This window comes from Temnothorax longispinosus, chromosome 8 (assembly GCF_030848805.1).
Source record: "Temnothorax longispinosus isolate EJ_2023e chromosome 8, Tlon_JGU_v1, whole genome shotgun sequence".
Classification (NCBI taxonomy): Eukaryota; Metazoa; Arthropoda; class Insecta; order Hymenoptera; family Formicidae; genus Temnothorax; species Temnothorax longispinosus.
In genome coordinates, this window is record NC_092365.1 from 5,050,741 (window position 1) to 5,073,650 (window position 22,910).

General features: G+C 31.0%; 2 protein-coding genes across 4 annotated transcripts; both read left to right on the forward strand.

The window, feature by feature from the left end:
- The first annotated feature begins 342 nt into the window (after nucleotides 1-342).
- LOC139818147 (uncharacterized) lies at nucleotides 343-15,443 on the forward strand. 2 transcript variants are annotated; one of them, XM_071786689.1, is made up of 8 exons: nucleotides 343-388; nucleotides 9,725-10,291; nucleotides 10,379-10,743; nucleotides 11,772-12,000; nucleotides 12,671-12,825; nucleotides 13,283-13,430; nucleotides 13,713-13,898; nucleotides 14,242-15,443. In XM_071786689.1, exons 2-8 carry the CDS (start codon nucleotides 9,766-9,768, stop codon nucleotides 14,400-14,402), a joined length of 1,770 nt encoding a protein of 589 aa, XP_071642790.1. In that variant the 5' UTR covers nucleotides 343-388; nucleotides 9,725-9,765; the 3' UTR covers nucleotides 14,403-15,443. The 2 variants fall into 2 exon arrangements, with proteins under 2 accessions (XP_071642790.1, XP_071642789.1); XM_071786688.1 differs by lacking the exon at nucleotides 343-388 and adding an exon at nucleotides 7,772-8,184 and having other exon boundaries at nucleotides 9,725-10,743.
- A 118-nt stretch (nucleotides 15,444-15,561) lies between these two features.
- On the forward strand, nucleotides 15,562-22,523 carry LOC139818134 (F-box/LRR-repeat protein 4-like). Of its 2 annotated transcripts, XM_071786672.1 has the most exons (8): nucleotides 15,562-16,775; nucleotides 18,033-18,284; nucleotides 18,391-18,496; nucleotides 18,601-19,054; nucleotides 19,137-19,335; nucleotides 19,424-19,778; nucleotides 19,856-20,174; nucleotides 20,328-22,523. In XM_071786672.1, exons 2-8 carry the CDS (start codon nucleotides 18,042-18,044, stop codon nucleotides 20,638-20,640), a joined length of 1,989 nt encoding a protein of 662 aa, XP_071642773.1. In that variant the 5' UTR covers nucleotides 15,562-16,775; nucleotides 18,033-18,041; the 3' UTR covers nucleotides 20,641-22,523. The 2 variants fall into 2 exon arrangements, with proteins under 2 accessions (XP_071642773.1, XP_071642774.1); XM_071786673.1 differs by lacking the exon at nucleotides 15,562-16,775 and having other exon boundaries at nucleotides 17,337-18,284.
- The last annotated feature ends 387 nt before the right edge of the window (nucleotides 22,524-22,910 follow it).

Here is a 22,910-nt window from a genome sequence, read left to right on the forward strand (position 1 = left end):
TTCAGTATTAAATGATAATATATAAAATCACATTCAATTTTAATAAAATTGGATTTATTAAGTACAATACTTACACTTTTATTTTTTCTTTTGCTCACTTTATCAGTTATAATAACACAGTATAGTTATACTTGTGGTAATATGTCATAAATTGACATATACTATAGGGGAGAGTTGGCAATTACCGCGCGGTTGACAATTCCGCGCCATTGTTTATCTCAATAACTATTTGTATTACGCGCCTACAATGATGTTAATATCATAGAGTAACACGAAATACCCAACCCGCATGCGCCGTCAATGCGTTCCAGTCGTCCATGTAAACACAGTGCGCTCTGGAAGCTTCTCTGCTTGCTCGTTGCAATTTTGCTGGTAGTTTCGATAAGTGGTGAGTAACATAATATTTTCATTAGAGAAATAAATTGACGGATTTGACGGATTTGATAGGCTAAAACACTATAAAATTAGTTGCAAAGTGATTTTAGAAACACGCGTTTCTTTCCTATATATTTTAATGTTGTAAAGTGAAATGATTGAGTTTGATAATTTCGCGCCCAAGGTATAATACTCATAGGTATAACGATAACTGTGTGTTAAAAGTTACCAAAACTGTTTAGTTTACAATGTAAGGTGCTTACAGAAAAGATCGTTGCTTAAGTTTTGATTTGAATTTATAATGATCGTTATTTGTTAACGCATTTACTTATTTTTATATGTAGGTACCTACTAGACGATATTAATGCATAAATATAAAAAAAACATTTTGTTATTGTGTTCTATTTCATGTCACGAACTGAAGCCAGAGTAATTTTTATAGGTACAGTTTTATTAAACTGGGCACGATTTTATCAGACCTGGTCACGATATTATCAGACCAGTTTGATATATAATACCGCGTTTTCTCACTTTTTGAAAAATTATTAATATTTCAGTTTGTGTTTAACTTTCAAGATTATTGCTATGATATATGGATAGCCAAATAAATGACCTATCTAAAACTGCACAGTTTGTTTTTTTGAAGCATTTCTGAGCTTAGATATACGCTTCGGTTCTTAGGGGCTCGGTAATTGCCAACTCTCCCCTACATTATTTTTACTAAAATATACTCAAAGCGGAAATGTTCCATTAATGACGGACGACCAATCCTGCAGTCTCGGTATCCCATCCCTCACTAGAGGATCCCTACTTAAGGGGTAAAGCCACTGTAGAATTTTCAAAAAATCGATTTTTTTTTTGGTTAAACGATGCTTTAAGGTCTTAGAAATAAGGTATGTACACTTGGTTTCAAAGCTCGGGAAAATCTCTATTATTCCTTTTTCGTAATCCGTCTGCCGCCGCGTTCACATCTGTGAATGGTGAAACTGAAACTTTAAACGCGTTTTTCTCGAAATCGCTTTTTTAAAGTCGGGCGGAATCAGAACTCGAACACCTTTTATCCGATTGACTTGAAATTTTGAGTGAAACTTTACAATAACATTATCTTTAGAAGTACCTAGGGATTTTGCGATAAGTTGAACAAAACTTTTTTTATAAACAATTTTGTGCGACATTTTTTAGCGAAAAATGAAGCACTTTCTTCCAACATGCACCATTCTTACAAAAAATGATATTTCGCAATTCCCCTAGGTACTTCTATAAAAAAACTTATATATTTTTCAAAAATCTTTGAATTTTTCTTCCAGCTCAGAAATTATAGGACCTTTGATTCCGCCCGTTGAACGCCTTCTGCAAAAAGGCACTTTGGAGCAATGGCTCTGGTGCCGCCATTTTGGCAATAAATAATTAATAAAATTTTTTTTATACTTTAATATATAGATAATAAATAGAATTAAACCGATTTTCATTTATGATTATTGTATTTCTGAAAAAAATTATCAAAACTTGGCTTTTTTTTGGGACTCTAGAGTGGCGTTACCCCTTAAGTGATGTCTTAAGATGCTAATACGGCTCTGGGATTGGTTTATAACATCTTAAGATTGTACTTAAGACGGTCTTAAAGATGAGTTCCGACTATAAATACCAGCTATAAGAGAATTTGAGACGGAGGAAATAATGTAAGAACGTAACGTGTAAAGAGAAGGATCGGATGGATTCAATAATCATCGGAAAAACAGTTAAGGCCTCATAGTTTTATAAGGAATGGAGGAACTGTCCATGAATATGTTGCATCCCGAGAAGAATACTGTCACTGCAACTTAAAAAAATTTTATTTTTTATTTAAGCCCATAATGAGCTATGCTTAAGATGTTACCTTTACTTACATCCTATAATATTGTCACAAATCTATATATACAAAATCTATTGCACAGGGCGGATCGGAGTGTCGTTATTCTTTTAAGGAGGTTCGGGTGCTTCATCGGGGGGAATAGTGGGACGCGGGGGTTTTAAGGACAATTTGGCAACAGCACACTATCGTTTAAAGTAGTGGGAGTAAATTGACATTGCCCCGATTGCTCGCCGCGTGCATAGTGCGTGCTGCTTCTGTCGAGCGTTAATTAACCTTAATTAAAAATGATGGCTGATAAACAATACAAATGGAAAAGAAAGTTCGTGAGTGAAAAAAAATACTATCATTATTATTATTTTGACGTCTTTTGACCTTATTGTGACTTTCGTGTTTTACCTGGGATATCGCAACTTCTATTCAAATGCCCCGCCGTATAACCTTTACTATACTCATTTGCGCTATTGCCATTATTTGCTTGCGTTCATTTCTAGCAGACAAAAAATCAAGCAATTTATGCTTTAATAATTAATTTTTCTACGAAATGTGCGGTAACCTTCCCCTTTCTTTCACTCATTTATTTGTAAATTATTAAGTTACATGTGCATATTTTTCTTTCCTTATCATTTGAATTTTTTCTTGCATTTCATTCTGAAGGTGTGCAATATGTCATTTCACATAAAAACCTATGCTAAAAAGTACAATTTTCGGAGTAAATTTTTTTCAAAACATGACCGTAAAAAATTCCCAAAAAATTCACATAATTCTATTTTGCATTCTAGAACAACATATTAAAATTTCATGAAACTGGCTACTTTTTTGTAGCACTTGAACCTCTTTAAACCGATTATGTTGCGGTTTCTTGGATGTATGATATAAATGTTATAAATAAATTGACAAGTGGATCACAACAGATCTTTTCAAGAAACAGTATAAATTTTATTATAACAAAATATCAAAATTGTAATTGCGTTACTTTTATCTCACAATTAAAAAAAATTGAATTTTGTTTTTTCTCTCTTCTGAAAACTGTGAATTTTTTTTAGTTGTGACAGTATTGTTCTCGGAGTGTGATATGTCGTTAAATCGTTTAATTCTAAGACTTCGTTACTTTAAAGATGATAGTAAGTATACTATGGAAGTTCTAGACCAGTTCGTGGTGGGGGGATGACGTCATCGGCGTGGAAGGGAATGACAGCGTGTTTGCATCATTAATTAAATTAGGTTACAAATAATTATATTAATTAAATTAGGTTATAAAAAATTATATTAATTTATATAGGTTATAAATAATTAAATTAATTGAGTTAGGTTATGATTAATTATAACCTAATTTAATTAATTTAATTATTTATAACCTATATAAATTAATATAATTTTTTATAACTTAATTTAATTAATATAATTATTTATAACCTAATTTAATTAATGATGCATACACGCCGTCATCCTCCTCCACGCCGATGACGTCATCCCCCTACCACGAACTAGTCCAGAACTCCCATAGTATACCTACTGATGATCGCTCGTTTTATTCTGACACATAACCAGGCTACCAGACTTGAGAAACTTTACACAATTGAATTACTTGCTTTTCATTCATTCGTCTCTCATCTATAACCTACATTGCACCACGTGTTCAACTACTGCAATGACTCTACTCTCTCGACTCTTGAGCTCTTGCACTTTCAACTCGATTCTCAGCACTTCTGGACACAGTGCACACAGGATGCGGAATCGCTTGCCGCTCGGCAAAGAGCGATGCGGTAGCCAATTAACGTGCCGTTTTTTTTTTTCGTAAAAGACTCCGAATTTTGAAGGCTTATGTCCGGGTTATGATTTAGTCAATATTTCTCCATGGGTTAATTACATGAAATTGTAAAACGTTTTACTTAGTTTTTAATAAAAAAGTATAAAAAAATTTGGACAATTCTCAAAGCGAATGGCGTTGGAAAAAACTAAGAAGGATGAAATTGGAATAAATACTCGACGTTCTCGTACTCAAGAACTCGATATTATATACTTTGCAATAGTTACATTTAGTAGAAAAAGTAGTTTAGTAAGTGTTTAGTGGTTATTGTCTGTGATGACTACAAAATTCTCAACAGATCCAGGAGAATATAATCAGTCAAGAGCGTTTCATAATTATTGTTTAATTATTATTTATTTATACAATATATTTTTTATTTGTTAATTGTTACTGTTAATTGTACAATATATTTTTTATTTGTTAATTGCTACTGTTAATTGTAACTTTTTAGATAAGTTTTACAATTTGCAATTTGCTCTTTCAAAGATAATGAAGGGCCAAGCCCGTAATACTATTGTTTATAAAACTTTGTTTTTCGATAAAAATTAACACAGAAGTAATACTTTTGAAACTGACTTCCAAAGTGGTTCCTTATAAGTAGATTCAGAGTTTTCAGTGATTTAGGGGCTTCAAAATTTAAACTAACGAAGATACATGGGTTTCTTTTGAAATTCGGCTTGTCAGAGCAGAGAGAAGCCTGAGAGAAACCATCCCGGTCTTTTTCGTGGGACCGTCGAAAGCCCCTGTACACTACCGCCAGTATACATACATCCATTTTCGAAATTGGTACTACATAGCCACGTTCATTTTCCGACACTGCCGATAAAACAGCATTTTCGTGCGCGTGCTTAAATTAATTATAAATTAACTTTGGTTAAAATTTTATCCGATAGAAACAGGTTAACCTATGGAGGCCCTCCACCACCCCCGCCGATTCCGATCGGCGGTCTTCTTTTCTTTAGAATCCGTTTTTTTACATTTTTATATTATTTATTTTATTTTATTTACAATTTATTTTACAATATGTACAACATAAAAAAGTTACATTACAACATTGAAAATATAATATACAATATACAATATTTCTTTTTGACATAAAATTATATATGCAACATTCGGTATGCGTACAATAAAACAAAATTCTCATAATGTAAAGCATGTGAGGCATTTACATGTAAAGCATGTAAAGCATGTGATATATATATATATATATATATATTGGTGTCCAATTTTTGGTGTCCAGGGATTAATGAGCGCTACTGTACCTTGAAATGAGATGAAAATTATAAAAGTGAACAAATTTACTAGATTGCGACAAATAAAATTGTAGATATTCTAGTGAATTTCCTCACATTTGTAATTTTTACTTCGTTTCAAGATGCGTAACAATCAACCCTCAGACATTAATATGACCTTTTTTGATTAACAAGAGTGAAATTCAAATTATACATAGAATTTAGAATTTTATCATTATTTAACAAGTAAATAAGTAATAATATATATGTAAAAAACTTATATGTCAAAAAGTAACGATATTCTCTAATACCGATATATTTTTAAATAATATATTGGTGTATCGGTACTTGTATTTCGATTCGTATCAATACAAGATATCGATGCTTCTCCGCACATCCCTAATCGGCCGTGAATATGTTGGATAGGTCGGTGGGACTTTCGTCCGTTTGCAAAACTCGTCAAACGTTAAAATTCCAATTCAATGAGACTCAAAAAGATCAACGCATCTAATTTTCAACAGATAAAAATTTACTTTCAATAGAAAGTAAAAAAATAGAAATGAAGTTTTCGATTTTCGAGATACTGTAGAGCCGATTTATATGCAAAAATGCCTTACAAAATAACGAGTCGAACCAACGTTCACTTAAAACTGAAACATGATAAATAATGGAAAACATATCGTTTATCACAAATTTCTAACTTTTCTTATTTATACTTAATTGTATAACCACACTTAATTCAAAAACAAGTGTCTGATTTTTTTTGCATAAATGGTCACCTAAGGTGACTTTTACCACAATTAAAAGTCATTGTCATTAATTCTACATGTTGCATATTTTTTATTATTTTATAATTTATTAGTATTTGTGGACAATATGTATATAAATTTACTCAACATTTTTTTTAAGTAAAGAGAAAGCAAAAAAAATATTTAAACAACTAAAAATAAAACACATTAAGCGGGTTATTACAATAGTATTTTTAACAAACAAAGGTAACAACTAATAAAACGCTTTTGTATTGTAGATTTTTAATGAAATTACATATTTAAAGGTTCATAAAAAGAATAGTCATTAAAAGAAAGGAAATTATTATATAATATCTATTTTATAGCAATTTAAAATCAAGCTATACTCGCTACTATATAAAGTCATTATATTGTGTTTGCTCTGTCCAGAATTAATAAAAATGATTTATTCTTATCATATTTGTTTATTATATTGTATATAAATATAAGTTACATAGAGCAATGCTAAATAAAAATAAATATTTATATTAAAACTTGATTCTTCCTAAAATCTTTTATGTATTAATCGGATTGAAATAAAATAAATATATGCTAAAATAACATATTTATTATTAACGAAATATGTTTTGCATTAGATAAATTTATAGCAATTATTTTATTATATTTGTTATTTTTTTCTAAGTATTTACACATATACAATATGTTTTCATTAGTTTGCTATTTTTTCCATTTTTTATTAACTATTATAATTATACATTATTATTTATTTGAGGAGGAGACCGGGGCAAACTCGACACGATTTTTTCAAAGGCAATTTTCAACAATTAATTAAAATTTTTAAGCAAATTCAATAATACACATTTGAAGAGTGTTTCTTCAAGTACAAAATTGCTTTAGGAAATTTTGCTGTACGTCGCTTAATTTTTTTCCCAGGAAAGGAAAATTGACGCAAAGACAAATTTTCAAATTGAAAAATGCCTGGGCAACAAACTCGACACTTTGCCTGATCGACACAATTTGATTTGGAATATATTTTATATTGTCGGAAACTAAAAGTACATTGTTTATCGTGTATTTAGAAAGTACAAAAATTCGGAATTAAGTAAAACAATTAATGGAAATAATGAGAACAAAAATTGTTGAACTTTTAATTATTTTTATCTAAACTCATATCTAAAAAACATTGTATGCAAGTAAATTCGCGATTGGACGTGCGCACACATTTGTCATGAGCCATATGGCTGCATGACAAGCATTGTTTGTTATTGGGAGCCGATGAAACGGCGGGATGTCGACTTTGCCCCGAAGTCTTTCACTTTTGTGAAGTCTTTCACTCCAAAAACATACAAATTTTGAAAATATGCAAAAACTATTATCGGATTTGTATATAGAGCATTAAATTTTCCATCAAAATCACTTACATATAGGTTCGCAAGAGCTTGATGAAAGAGTAGAAATTTTCAAAGAATTAGAAAAATTACTTTTTACCATAAAAAACGCTTATGTCGCGCTAAAAATTACACCATAACTCAGAATGTCACCAAATTCCATTGATAATACTGGCACACAAAGACGCATTTACAGTAGGAAAGGCAAGTTTCTACGATGGATTTAAATTGGCAAAGAGCCTATAGTGTCAAGTTTGCCTCGGTGTCTTCCCTATATATATATGTATATATATATATATATATATATTGTATATAAATGTATTATACGTACTCAACCTCATTAGAACTCATAATCAAATTTATAATACAAAATCCTATCATACTTTATTAATTGTTATAACGTAAACGGTCACCTGGAGTGAGTTCTATACCCTAGCAAGGTCGGTACACCCCATGAATGTACACAGGTCCTAAAGTTTTCCTATTATGCGGATTGGGTCTTGGAACTTACAACTGAAAGGTAGGTATGGACAGTCGAAAAAAATTACCATGACGGGAGTTTCATTTTTTTCGACACTATATAGGGTGTAAAAATCATCCTAGGGCATATGAAACTGTTGGGAATGGATTTCGGAATTATTCGGTTTTCCCTAGAATCGGTTTTCCCTAGAAAAGAAATCTAGGAAACAACTAAAAAATTCTGACTGTAGAATCACAGTCTTCTACAGACTGCTACAGACCGTGATCGGAATACAATCGGAACAGTTCCAGAATACAGGTGCGCATTTTCAGGTTACTTTAGTATGTAATTTATAAATTATATGTTCAACCATTTATGCCTATATATACATGAACAATATATTTCGCAAGCATCTTCGTAAACAAAATTCAAATTAAATTTTTTCACTTTAACCTTCAGTACCGTGTAAACTCGGACACTTCGGAAGCATCACGTGTTATTAAACGCGTGTTAAGCTGTATTGTAAGAGAGTAAGAATACTGTTAAGAGGGGAAAAAAAGGAAAATGAAATTTTTATATTTATTGCGACTTAACTCAAGATCGATAATATTGCTTTTACAGTGAAACAGTATCATTATTCCCCTGGTACACGTGGTTGCAACGCGACCGACACGTACACAGACGCACACACACGCGCACACATCACGATAGAAGAATCGAAAATCGACCTTTCTATCGATCGAAAGTTTGTGCTTTGCGATCCATTTGAAACGTACCCAAGTAGTAGATACATGTTTCAAAAATGTTTTATAAACGGTTTTCCGAAATGTTTTATAATTGATTTCTAGAAACGTTTTTCATGCGAGTAAAATGTCCATTCAAAAAACGTTCGATAGAACGTTTCTTTTCCGATAAAATAACGTTTACGAAACTATTATAGAAACGTTTATTTATTTAATAATAAAGAAATTTCTTATACTTTTCACGTCTTTTGAACATGTATAACGTCTTTAAGACAGGCGATGCGTGAGAATGTTCTAGAAGCTTCCCTATAAGCGTGCGATATTATTTAATATTAAGTAATATTACGTATACGTTCAAGAAACATATATGACACTATAATATAATGTGCTACCTGCAGGGGTTTGATTCTTGAATTTATTTGCAAGAGAAACGTATGCATAAAAATTGCAAGTCGATTGGCTATTGTGCATATAGCTTTTAAGGGGATCCTATAGCCGGGTCTGTAATACCGACATTTGTTTTGCACAGATATCTTTTTTTTGGCTTTACGGATTGAAAAATCCTTCTCCAAAGTTGAAGCATATTCGGAAATAAAGGCCACACCACGCGATTTTATACCAAGAATAAAAATAATTTTAGGAACTGCATATAACAATGCGTCAACTTGCGAGAACATTCGCTTTATATAAAATACAATGTATTGTTACAAAAAACTGTGGCGTGGCCAGCGGATTACATCTAAAAATACGATACCGTTGTCAGAATTAGGTTTAGACTCTGAACAAAAAAGTTATCTGTGAAAAATGATTATTGCAAACGTGCACTAGCAATGATGACATGGAAGAGCAGTATTGCGTGTAGCAAGAGATGGCGCAGCAATCGAACAAAGACAGATGCCTTTTGTTAGACAAGGACAGATATAGATATATAACATAAAAAACAGAATTAGAAATGTTGATATTACCGACGTCGAGGAAATTCGGCCTCCACTATAGGATCCCCTTAACTAATCAACTTACAACGTTTCTCTTGCGAATTAATTCAAGAATCGAGCCCCTGAGGTACATATCCTCCAGGTCTAGCGTTATCTCTTGCACCGTTCTTTTGTTTTTAGGATTTTAATATCGGCGTTGTACTTCTTCAGTATTTACGAAAATGAGCGAAAAGTCGACTGCTGCAAAAGTCGCGGTCGTCAAATCAGCCGAAAAATCAAAGGAGACCATATACGAATCGAAGGAACATTGCTCGGGGAAGAAGGAGCAAACTCCGAGCGAGAAACCGATGGAATATATGAAAGAGATGGCAGAGAAAGTAGAAGAAGCGCATGAAATAGATACTTCGTCAAGTGTCGAGATTACGCCTAAAACCTCTACCTCCAACAAGCCAGAAAGCCTTGATGATAAAGACCTACTCCCACTACCCAAGATTGTGGCTAAATTTTGCCTCTCCGGCAAATCTGAGGATTCTGAAGCTAAGAAAATATGCCAAATACTCAAGACTACATCCGAAAAATCCACCCCCATCAAACTTGAGGCTCCTGAAGTACTAAAAGTTCTAAAAGTATCCCAAACGCCCAAGATTACATCCGAAATGTTCGCCTTCAACAAATCTGACATTCCTGAAGTTCCTGAAAAAAACCAAGTGACCAAGACTGTACCCGAGACCTCCACTTCCAACAAAAGTGAGGAGCCTGAAATTCCAGAAGTACGCCAAACGTGCAGTACTGCGTACCAAATCTCTGTACCCATAAAAATTGATGATCTTGAAGTTGTAAAAACACGTCAAACGCACAACGCTACGTCTAAAATGTCGACCTCTTCTAACTCTGAGCATAATAATTCTGAAAATAACAATTGTGAGGATGACAATTTTGAGAACAACAATCCTGAGGACAACAATCCTGAGGACAACAATCCTGAGGACAACCATCCTGAGGACAACAATCCTGAGAACAATAATATTGAGGATAACAATTTACAGGCTGGCAATGCTGAGAATAACAATTCTGAAGATAATAATTCTGAGGACAGTTCTGAGGATGACTATTCTGAAGATAACAATTCTGAAGATAGGTTTTATAAGGAACCTGGCAGTGCAGACGAGGAAATGACGTTCGTAATGAGCGAAATACGTGTAAGTTGTTCTTTTTAAACTATGCTGTTGAAGATGTGATTAAATAAATTGAAGTAAATGACAAAAAAAAAATAAAAATATAAATTAGTTAGATTTCAATAATTTATATGCAAAAATATAATTTATAAATATTGACTTGTTAAAAATCTGAATTTCTAAAATATACATTTAGATTTAAAAAATCAGCTTTGAAGCTAAATAAATTTAAAAAACTTAATTCTATAAAATCAAACTTTTTCGAAACCTTTAAATATTTTCAGCGATTGTCGGATAAAACTTTGCATTCTTGATGTTCTTTTGAGGAAATAAAATCATCATAAATCATTGTAAAAACCTTCATAAGGTATGTTCCACTTGGCGCTTGCAACGCTCTTAAAATCATTTTATCTTTGTTGCTTGTCAAGTGTTAAACAAATACGAATGATGCTCATGAGCGTTGCCAAGTGGAACGAACTCATAAATTGGCTATGTTTCAAAATACTGCTAATGCTGGAAATCTATAATAGTGCATGTAACGTATGCTACATATTTTCAGCGCTGGCAATGAATTTTGAAACACAGCCATTGTTGAAACTGACTTTACGCTAAAATTAAATTAAGCCAAGCGTATTACAATATCTACAATGTGCAATCTTTGAGGGGGATAAACTCTTGTAAGGATATTTACAAGTATATTTAAATTTTTTTAAAATTAACTTTTGGAAGTAAACTATATTACGTTACAGGAATAAAATCAATAAATATTGAGGATAAAAAATAATTTATTTTTTAATTAGAAGTTAGTTAAATTTTGTAATGGGTCTAAAATCTAAAATGACCCATAAAGATTAAGTCATTAGCCAATAATGGCTAATTTGGCGCAACTTTTTGTTTATATAATTTAGTAACATTTTTATCCTGTATATATTCTGACAAACTTCAATTTTCCTTTCGAGAATAAATTTAATTAAACTTTTTAAACAAATTTTATTTACAAATTAAATTAAAGTACGGCAAAAGTTAATTAAAATCTTGAATGTTTAATGAAGAGGGAAGTCATTCGAAAAAAGATTAAAAGTAAACCGCAGCTGCCTAAATCAATGCCGGATTTCGAGAAATCTTATTTGGTCCTCGCAACGCATCATATAGCGTCAACACTGCCGGTCGGACTCTTCGAGGTGTTCGCAGAAATGATCCAATTTGTCACGAATAGGCAAGTTTTGTTATTGCACAAGTGTGAAGGAAACCGCTTATTCGTCGGAGAAAACATTGACATAGGTACGTCTAAGACTGCGTTCGCGGAGCGCGCTATTAGCGCTATTGCGTCATTCTATCCTTGTTTTACATCTAATGAGATAAAGATAGAATGAGCAATGAAGACAAATGATGCAATAGCGCTGATAGCGTTCTCCGCGTATGCATCGTGAGTCAAATCCTCGAGAAAGATTTCACTATTAGCCGTTTTCATAGTCCTTCCTTGGAATAAGGATTCTTTGTTCCTTATTTTACATTTCATAAACTTTCTTTGATCGATCAAGGAACCTTAAGATTTATGAAATGTAGAATGAGAAACAATAAGGAAACCTTATTCCAAGGAAGAACTCTATGAATACGGCTATACATATATCCTCGCATATAAACAAGCAAAAAATGTTATAAAGACATCTGAAGGTCAATTTGATATTATTTTATCCTTAAGCCCCTTCGTTTGTTTTATTATAATAACCTCTTATTTCAAGGCAGATGAAAAATTTGCAATTACTGCCATAATTGTTTACACTCACGACGGAGAAAACAGCACAGTACATCATCCTATTAACAGGATATAAAATAGTACTAAAAAAGATAGAATATTACCTTTTAATTAATTATTTATTTAATTTTTATTATTTTTATTTATTTAATTTAATTTAAATAAATTAATTATTTAATTAATTTATTTTCGCAGTTGTCCTGCCAGCGTCCGAAACCTGGAAGGATGGTGTGCTCTTACCCGCAAGTTTTGTTTTCGATCATCCTCTAAATAAGACCAATTCGGCAAACGTGTACGTCGATATAGTCACCACATCGGATTGTACTTCACGCATAAATTTACATAATCACGTAAATATATTTAGCATCCTTAATAATTTCTCTAGTTCTTTCTAGTTTATAGTTAAATTATTAAATAATATATGATATAATAATAGTATAGGCTCACAAGAATAGAAATCAATTAATCAAAGAAAGATAGAGCATGGAACCGTAACAAGGTGTTGGTGTTCATATATTCTATACTTACGTAAAGAATTAACGAATTGTAATGTACATACTGTACATATACATATATTCCAACTTAATAGACTGCGCGCCGCAAATTTGTCGGACTTGAAACACAGCTATCTTGGAAACATTAATACCTTTCCCTACTCGGAATTAAATCTACACGATTTAATTGTTTAAAAATATAATATATATTATATAATATATGATATATATTATATAATAATTGATTTGCATTTAATTAACAACAATAATTATAAGATCTAAATTTTCTTAAACATAATTTTCACATAATTAGCAATCACCGCAGAGTATCACGGATTTGCAACAATACAAGTGGGCCATTCCAAGTGCACAAATTGAGTCCCACCCATTCAGCGTCCGCGATTTGCTCTTTGATCATTTACGTTTGAAAGACGTAAACCTTAAATCTGGCAATATACTTGGTAGGTTTAAAATATTTTATCTATATGATTATTAATTATATATATATTAGTTGTATGTCTGTTCTTATTATGATTCACACTGTGGCTGCATCAGAAATATAAAGAAAAAAATGACAAATTAAAGAAATGACAATAGTGAAGGAAATATTGTTAAGCGAAAATGTTAAATAATGTTCCTTTACCTTGAATTTTCTCGATGAGTATATATATTTTTGGATAGTAGATATAATGATTTGAATTTTTCCGATTATTACTTTCCGTAATTTCTTTTCCGATTATTAGATGTTAGAACGCAGTTGGATGTATTGAAAAGCGTCCTAAGTCGTCGGGCGGAAGTGGGAGTTCTGGAATCACCGGTAATTAGATGCCAAAAGAACGGTGCCTACTCGAGTAGTATAAACAATCTTCTTATTCTCAACTATTTTGGAACTTTGCCGCCCTACCGCATTATGGTTAAAAAACCGCTAGGTATATATAACTACGTTAGAATAGATATTATTAAAGATTAACGCTAAAAAGACTTCGTGGAATGATCTCTTGCTTCTACAGTTAAAAAAAAATAATACAAAAATAATACTTTATATAAAAAAGAAAACGGACTTCAAGAATAATTGAAATAAATATTTCAAAAATCTATAAACAAAATAAAGTTGAAATAAGTGTTGTGAGATAAAAATAAAAGATTTTCTTAACGTTAAAATCGGAAAGAACAAAGAAAAGAGGAAAATATAAAAAAAAAAAAATTTTGCTTTTAATTATTCTTCATTTCATATTGCTCTTTGTTAATATATTTTCTGTGCATTTTATTCAGCGGACAAACTGAACGAACATCTCGCGACCTATCTGCTTGATGTAAACAAAGACGCTGAATTTGTGAAGAGACTGTCATCCTTTGGCGTCACAAGTTTTGCCAAGAACTCGATGGATAACTACAATAACGATGACAAGTGCGTAATCACGCATTTTAGTTAGGCGTTAACACGCATTTACTCATCAACAACATCAAATCCTCAATCCGAAGGCAGGTTGGACGAGCTTTTTTTCCAGTCCTCAATCTATAACATTTCTCTGGAAGTAGAACATCGTTTTTGACTAGTTATGAACAATAATCTAATCTGTGTCCACCTTTACCTTTTCTTATTCCTATCTTCGTCTCCCATATGTCGCGAATTTCGTGTTTCAGCAAGTATCCTACCACCTTATCACTTCTACTTTTTATTGTTTTGATATATATTTCTTTTTTTTAATTCTTTCTAATATTTCATTTTGTTAACCCTATCAGTCCACGGTATTCTCATCATGCGCCTATAACACCACATTTTGAACGTTTCGAATCTTTTCCCATCCGCTTCCGCCACATTTCGTAATCGTACAATGCAATGCTGTGCTCCATACGTATAAGTTTTTAAAAGTCTTTTTCCATGTTTCTAGGTTTACAGTACCTTAATGCTAAAATTTTTTTACATTTTTTATTCTTTGCTTCTGTCTATTATTAATTTATATACATTTAAATGTTCTTTTTTGTCTCAATGTAACATAATTCTTTATTAAATTTAAATAAATACAATAATTAACAAATTTATCCTCGATCTATATTATGATTTGTTAAAGAAAGATGATTGTCTTGCCCCCACTCTCTCTCTCCCTCGCTCTCTCCCTCTCTCTCTCTCCCTCTCTCTCTCTTTGATTTTACTTTAAAATGTATACAATAAAATATTATACATAAATATGTTTTTATTTTCTTTAAAATTTGGGTTCACACAATAATTAAAAATGAAAACCGAATCGGTGCGCCCCATATTTTACCATTCTCTTCCTCTCCATCCTTCTCTCCATCCTCTTCCTCTCCATCTTCCTCTCCATCCTCTTCCTTTATATTCTTGTCCTTTCCATTCTCGTCCTACTTTCAATTTACATTACAAAGGATTTTTCTTTGCTAAATTTGTCAAATGTATTTATAACATTATTACGCACACTTATTAATTTTATAATGTAAGTAACATAATTAATTTGATATTATGCAACGGAAATGAGAAGCAAATGAAAACATTAGTTTCTAAATCAAAACAACAAAAACGATTATTATTTTGTTATTTGCATGGCATTGGTAATTTATTTAACTGATGGGACAAACAATACAGGAAATACATTTAGCAGAAATAATTTGCTTATATTATATTAGTAATTAAATTATAAATTTTGTAAAACAAAATGGCATTTTAAAATAAACATGTTAAATAATATCTTTTAATTCTTTAAATGCGCACTGATCCATACTACAAAATATCTTATTTTGTGAAAACTTTCAAATATGGATCAACATACATTATCGTATGTGTGTGTGTAATATGACAAATCAGCCAAATACTCGGTAGTGCGTGTATTGTTAAAACTTAATATTTATTACTTTAATATTCATCTCTGGATAAAATAAAATATAAGCGATCAGAAGTGTTTTTTTCACTCAAATATCTTATTATTTAAAAATGACACGCAATAATTCTCAGTGTATCATTTCTCGCTTCTGACATGGTCACAATGGTCACTGGTTGCGTTCAGCATAACAAGTTGTTTTACGGATGTTGTTTAACGGATGTAAAATTCGTAAATTTGATTGATGCTCTTAGCTTCGGCCGAAATTAAAAACACTCCCCAATCGGATTCCTAAATTTTACAACAGTTGCAAAGCAATTTTATCTGCTGAACGCAGCTAGTAATTATTAACGGTCTACGGATTATTTTGCAACACAATAAAACTGAATAAAACAGTTTTTACTTTTTTCACCGACATTTTAATGTTTAATATAAATATAATATAATAATACAAAATAATCACTAATTTTGATTGGTCGGAAAAATGTTTTTAACATTATGTTTTTATTAAATCTTTTGTTTTTATTGAAAGACATAAAAGATAACGAAACGGTATCTTTTTTATGATAATTTTGTCAATAAGATTAAAAGATGTCTTTCACGTATTCTTTTAGCTGTGTCAAAAAAATAACTTAAGAAAGACACCGTTTTCGTTATCTTTTAGTGTTATGTGTGTTGTCTGGGTAATTCTCCCAGTAGAAAACACTACATGTACCTATCTGCTTGCGCCCTTCCACACCCCCACCCTCTAGCTAGTTTTTTTTGCTTTCCAGTAATTTACCCGAATCCTATTAGGGTTTGAATGTAACACTTTTCAGGACCATGTATATTGTGAGAGTTGGCAGTATAGGATAGATGTGGACCTACACAGAAGTGGTGTGCGCTCACTAACCACGTGTTCCAACATTTTATTTCTCTCATAATTTTTTTCATTTTATACGAAAAAAATTAAATCTGCCTTGTTGATAAACAGTAAGTATGAAAATCGATAGAAATTAGTTATTCTGATTAATTTCTTAATTTAGTTTTAAGTTAAATTTTCGGTAATTCTCTTTATTCTCTGTGTGCAACTTATTGTCAGATCGCTATAACCTGTATCAAACAATGAGATAAAAGATATATTAAATAAGATAAAAAATACATGTTGAAAATGTTAGTCACTTAGAAGCGTAAGTATACCGAATGTAAGCAATTTAAACTTTAAAATTTTTTTTCTCTGGTGCTCGTGCATGCGTGTATGCCGTATGTTCTTCTCCCACGTGGTGGAACACACTACAACGTGTATCGGAAAATGAAATAGAAGATACATTTTTTTTAAGTAAGATAAATATAATACATTTCGGAAAATCTTAAGCCCGTTCTACAATAGCTGTAAGAGTATGCGGTAAGACGTAAGCGGTAAAAATTGACCAACTACAGTCGATTATTCTTGAATTGTAAAAATTTTATTAGTCAATAGCTTACTGCTTACAGTGGCTTACGTTTTACATCTACTCTTATATATTATGGAATGGACCTTACTTAGAAATTAAGCGTACCTGATTGTGTCGAATTTAAGTAATTTAAATTTTGCAATTTTTTTGTTTTTTTCTTTGTGCTCGTACACGTGTACCACGCGTGGTGGTAGAAGAACACAGAGCTCGCAATATCTCAGATTTATAAAAATAGTATATTGTACAACTAGTGGAAAAAGTGGTCGATTTCAAATGAGTGTGAAGTTGGTCGCACGAGCGAAACGAGTGCGACCATCACACTCATTTGGGCTCGACCACTCTTCCCACGAGTTGTTCATACTATTTTTCCTAACAAGAGCGTGAAACAGGCCGCTTTTCGCGCTTGTTTTACAATTTCATTTTTTCACTAGTTGAGAAATGGCTCCATTTTTCAACGCTTACGTCATCATTGCGAAATGGATCGTTTTGCTCACTCAAAACAAGCGCGAAAAGCGGCCCATTTCACGCTCGCGTTAGGAAAAACATTTTTCTATATTAAAAAAATGTTTATTTTCTTTAGAATAATTAATTATTTAATATTTAATAATAATGTACATTATGCAGACATTGTAATAATAATGTCAGTACTAGCCATGTGAATGGAAACAGGATAAATTTAGATTACATGATCTAATCTAATTATATAATCTTACCAATATAATTATAAATACATGATATTTAGCATATACTATAAAAGCAAGGATTATTATTCTCCATATTTTTTGTGTTTTTTCAGAGAAAAAATATGACATCCCATTATCCACCTTTTTATTGCGAGAGTTGTAGTCGATATCCTTATGTCGGCAGAGTATCCGTAGGAGAAGAGGGTAGTGTTGACTTCATCTATCAATTTGCGAAGAAGAGATTTGTTCCCAAGAACCATGAGAATATTAGCATATATCACACTGCTCCTGACATAATTGGACCACCCAAATTTCAAAACTATGGACAACTATTTCATTTACCATTGTTTTTTGAAAAATTGTTGGTATGTATATTTCCTGGTATTATACATTATTGTCTCGTAAAAAGTAATCGCAATTCAAACTTATAAGAGTTTGTGGTATTTGACACTTTTTGACTTTTTAATACAGATATACAATGGAGATGTCGATATTTCAATATCTCCATGGCAAAACGAACATGAAGATGGGACTAATTGTATTTGGCAATCGAAGACGAACAAAAATAATTATATTTGTATGTAATACTTGATTTATAAGATATTGCTAAGAAGATATTGTTGCTGAAAAGATATGCTTTTATTAAGAAGAGAGTATAATTATATATTTTCTATTTTAAAGGTGTCGAGTTTCATGAAGCTGTATATCCAATCAGAGTCTGTATTTACGAAATACATCATCCTGGAAGCGTAATTGAAATTTCGGCTCAAGATTCTAATAATAAGTGGTTTAAGTTGTGGGATAAATCGTCTCATTTTGTACCGCCGACATCAAGATTATTTTCTCCACCGTTATCGCATTCGTGTAACTTTAAAACCAAAATGCTCAAACTAACATTTAAAAACAGTTCACCTGTCTTTTACACAAAGCTAGATGCTGTGATGCTCATCGGAACATCAAAATTGAGCTTTTCTAGACATCTTAACGAGAACTTACCTAATCTGTTAAAAAGAATTAATTGCGTATACTCTTCATGCCATGACGTTCATAATTTAACAGCAGATTTAAAAAGTGCACACTTGGATATAGTTGATCTGCAACAGAATTTTCTCGAATATGGTATTATTCGTAAAAGGTATTATTATCGTCGACGTTAGATAATATTTAATTTTTTTCTGTTAATAATGAAAATAAGTTTGTTCCGATAATATTTGCAGCGATATAAGAAGGGTTTCTTATAAGAGTAATTTGAAGCAAAAGGTATCCCAGGAGGTAATTCCTTGTTATGAGCAACTTCTTGGACGGAGATATTCACCTCGTGTTTTATTAAAAATTCATTCAAATTATGCAAGGCGGATAAAACTCTCTTCGGATAAATCCACGGACCTATCACGTTGCAGTTTATCTGCGCTTCCTGTAAAGTATCCTAAGAAGTCTATTTTTTATAATAATATTTATTGCAATGTCACTTCGAGTATTAAAGTTTTATATTTTATCTTTGCAGAATGAAATGCTACTAATAATATTAAAATACTTGGATTTGACGACGTTATGCCGCATGAAATATGTAGATGAACGCTTTAATAATTTAATACAAGACTATGAACTCTATACACGTTTGATCATTCGAAATGTATCTCGTACAGATATGCACGATATATTTTGTTACTTTATACCTAGATGTAAAAATTTGCAACAATTAGATCTTACAGGAAGCAACTTTTATGTTAATGATTTCGTAAACTTTCTTGATAATTGTGGCAGAAATTTAACGCACTTAAGATTAAGTCAATGTCGTTGCGATGTCAATATAAATCCTGTTCTACTTAAAACTTCAGAGATATGCAAAAATTTGAAAGGTATGTATATATGCATATAGTATATAATTATCAAGATTATGGGTAAATTGCATATAACTAATACAAATTTTTCTTAGAATTGGATCTAAGTCACTGTCGACTCATAGACGACGAAGGATTTTCGTACCTCGAGAATCTGGAAGGTTTGGAATATTTAAACCTTGTTCAAACACGTGTAAGAACTGAACGTCTTTGCAAAATACTGCAAAAAAATCAACGGATCCGTGAGGTAGATTGGGCATCAAAGCATATTATATTAGAAGCAGTTGCAATGGAGTTGGGAAATTCGTGTCGTGACTTGGAAGTAATAAAGTTTTCTGCACATCATCTTACACCTCAGAGTATTAGTGCTTTAGCTAACTGTAAGAATTTACGAAAAGTGCACTTTGATGGTCCGTAAGTATATGTGCTACATTTTCTTTTAAAATATATTATTGTATTCTTTATTAAAATTTGTTTACTGAGGTTGCGTGCATCTTGAAAAAGTTACATTAATTTCCTCTTTGCAATTAATTACTGTGTAATAATATTATATGATTTTTGTTACAGATTCGGTTATTCAGTTATTTATGATAGCTTATTTAAATTACTTTCCTCTTATCAAAACTTGCAAGAAGTTTATTTTTTATGTACTGTCCTCACTGATCACTGGTTGGAATTACTAGCGCAGTGCAAAAACTTGAAAAAGTTATATTTTCGTGTTGTGAAATTTCATACACCTGATAAATATTCCGTTATTTTTGAACAGTGTCTTAACCTGCAAGAGTTTTATTTTATGCACTGTGATATAAGCGATCAATTAATTAATCAGTGGAAAGAGAGGTATCCGCATGTGTCTGTCTATACATACGACAGAAACTGATAATTTGAATAGTTTTTGTTTACTATAGTTTAGGACATATCAATTTAGTTTTTAGTTACGTTTACTTTTTAATTTTTTGTACTTACAAACTTACTTTGTAAAAATTATCATGGTAAATTATGTTGTAAAATAAGTTAATATCTAATAAAAACAAAATATTTATATTTATTTATAATTTTGTTATTTTTAAACAATTTTATTTTATTTTTCTTTTCTTTTTTATATTTAAATTTTTTCGGGCGATAGTGTCATTCCTTTGTTTGAAATAATTGTTCAGCGAAATACTACAAAAGCTACATTAATAACATCGTCAGTAAATTCTTGATATTTTTTTTCCGCAACCGTATATATCTCTTTCGTTTAGAAATATATCTCCTGTGATACTTTTTCTAGCCGCAGTTACTAAAATATAACAGTTTCTAAAACAGCTTTCTGTGTAAAATTTATTTTTTTATTATTTATTTATTTAACAGTTCGTTGTAAAATTTATTTTTATACTGTTCTGAAACTAAACTCATGAAAGCTACTATGAATATTCGCAGAATTTGTCTGCCATTTCCTCTAAAAAATTGCAATATAATTTTTGTACAATTAATTTTTAAATACTCAACCTTGATGTGATCGTCGCAGAGCATTTAGTGCGATTATCTAATTCATCTGTATTTTCGAAAATTGGTTTTACCATTATTAGTCCCCCTTGATATCCTACAACTCTAAAATGTTTTTTCGTATGTTCCATATTATTTAAGATATTTGTCTGGAGCATTTAAAATTCCACACTCTGTATATTGATTATATTCAACATTATATGCCATTCATACTGTACATTCTTCCTACAAAAGATTTATGAAGAATTCGACGTGCTGTGCTACTTGGTCGAGCCAGAGACACGAGCACGGCGCGGCGCCGACGCATGTCATTAAAAATATATAAAAAATAGAATTCATTGTTTTTCCATAAAATAAAAAATAAGTATTTTTAGAATAAATTAAAGAATAAGTCTCCTTAGCTTTAAAATGTTTTTTTGAAAATTTTTCTACGGTAAGTACGACCAAAGATATTAAATTTTAAACTAAACGTGTTCTTTATTTTTCGAAAATTATATTGCTTATAATTTCTGAAAAAAAAAATTTTTTTTGAACGAACAAAAAAAATATGTATCTTCTTATTTTATGTATATTTTGTGTAAAAAAAGTTTCGACTAATTTAAAATACAAGATTATTATTTGTCGTCCGGTTTGACGTGGAATTGCCCATGTACGTAACATTTATTCATTATAAAAGTAAAATTTGTTAATAAAAAAGTTAAGAAGTTAATTTTAGTAAAAATTAATGTTTTTAAAAATAGATACCTAATACATTATTCTCTGATGTAAAACAAGATTTTTTTATTTTTTTAATAATAAAAATTAATTTGTTCCAATGTTATTTGCAACAATATAAGAAGGAAGACTTCTTATAAGAGTAATTTGAAGCACAAAGAAATATCTAGGGAGGTAATCTCTGTTTATACACAGTAAAAAATCGTGCGTCCAAATGTTAAAATTTTATTGTGTTACCAAGATTTGACTATTATTTCAATGTAAAATTAACATACAACAGCTATGTTATTATTTTCGTAACATTTTCATGTGTTATATTTATGTCAACGTGATAACTAACACTTTATGTATGTCATTTAGAAATTGAATATTATTTTGAGTTCTTTTAACATAATTATTTCAAAAAATCAACACGTCTTAAAGTTATTTTAACATAAACAAAAGTTAAAGTAAATTTTCAAATAATCGTAAACTTTGACATATAAAATAATCAAATTTACTAAAATATGTGTTAATATAACTCAAAATAAAATGTATAATATACATTTCGTAAGAATTACATTAAATCAGACGAAGACATATAAATGTAAAATATAGTGTCAATAAATTAACATTTCTAATTTGTCAACAAGTAACACACGATAAATGAGTTATTTTAACATAAAATTTAGAGTGAACTTTCTGGGACATTTGAAAAATGTTACGATTAACATTTTATTTTTTACTGTGTATGCAATCTAACGGAGAGAAAAACTCGCGTCATATTTTCTTAAAAAGTCATTCGAATTGTGTAAAGATTCGAGTATAAAACTTTCTTCGGATGAATCCAAGGAGCTACCACGCAGTTTGTCTGAGTTTTCTCTAAAGTATCCTAAGAAGTCTATTTCCCATCATAATATTTATTGCAATGTCATTTCGTACACTTCGAGTATTAAAGTATTTATTTTA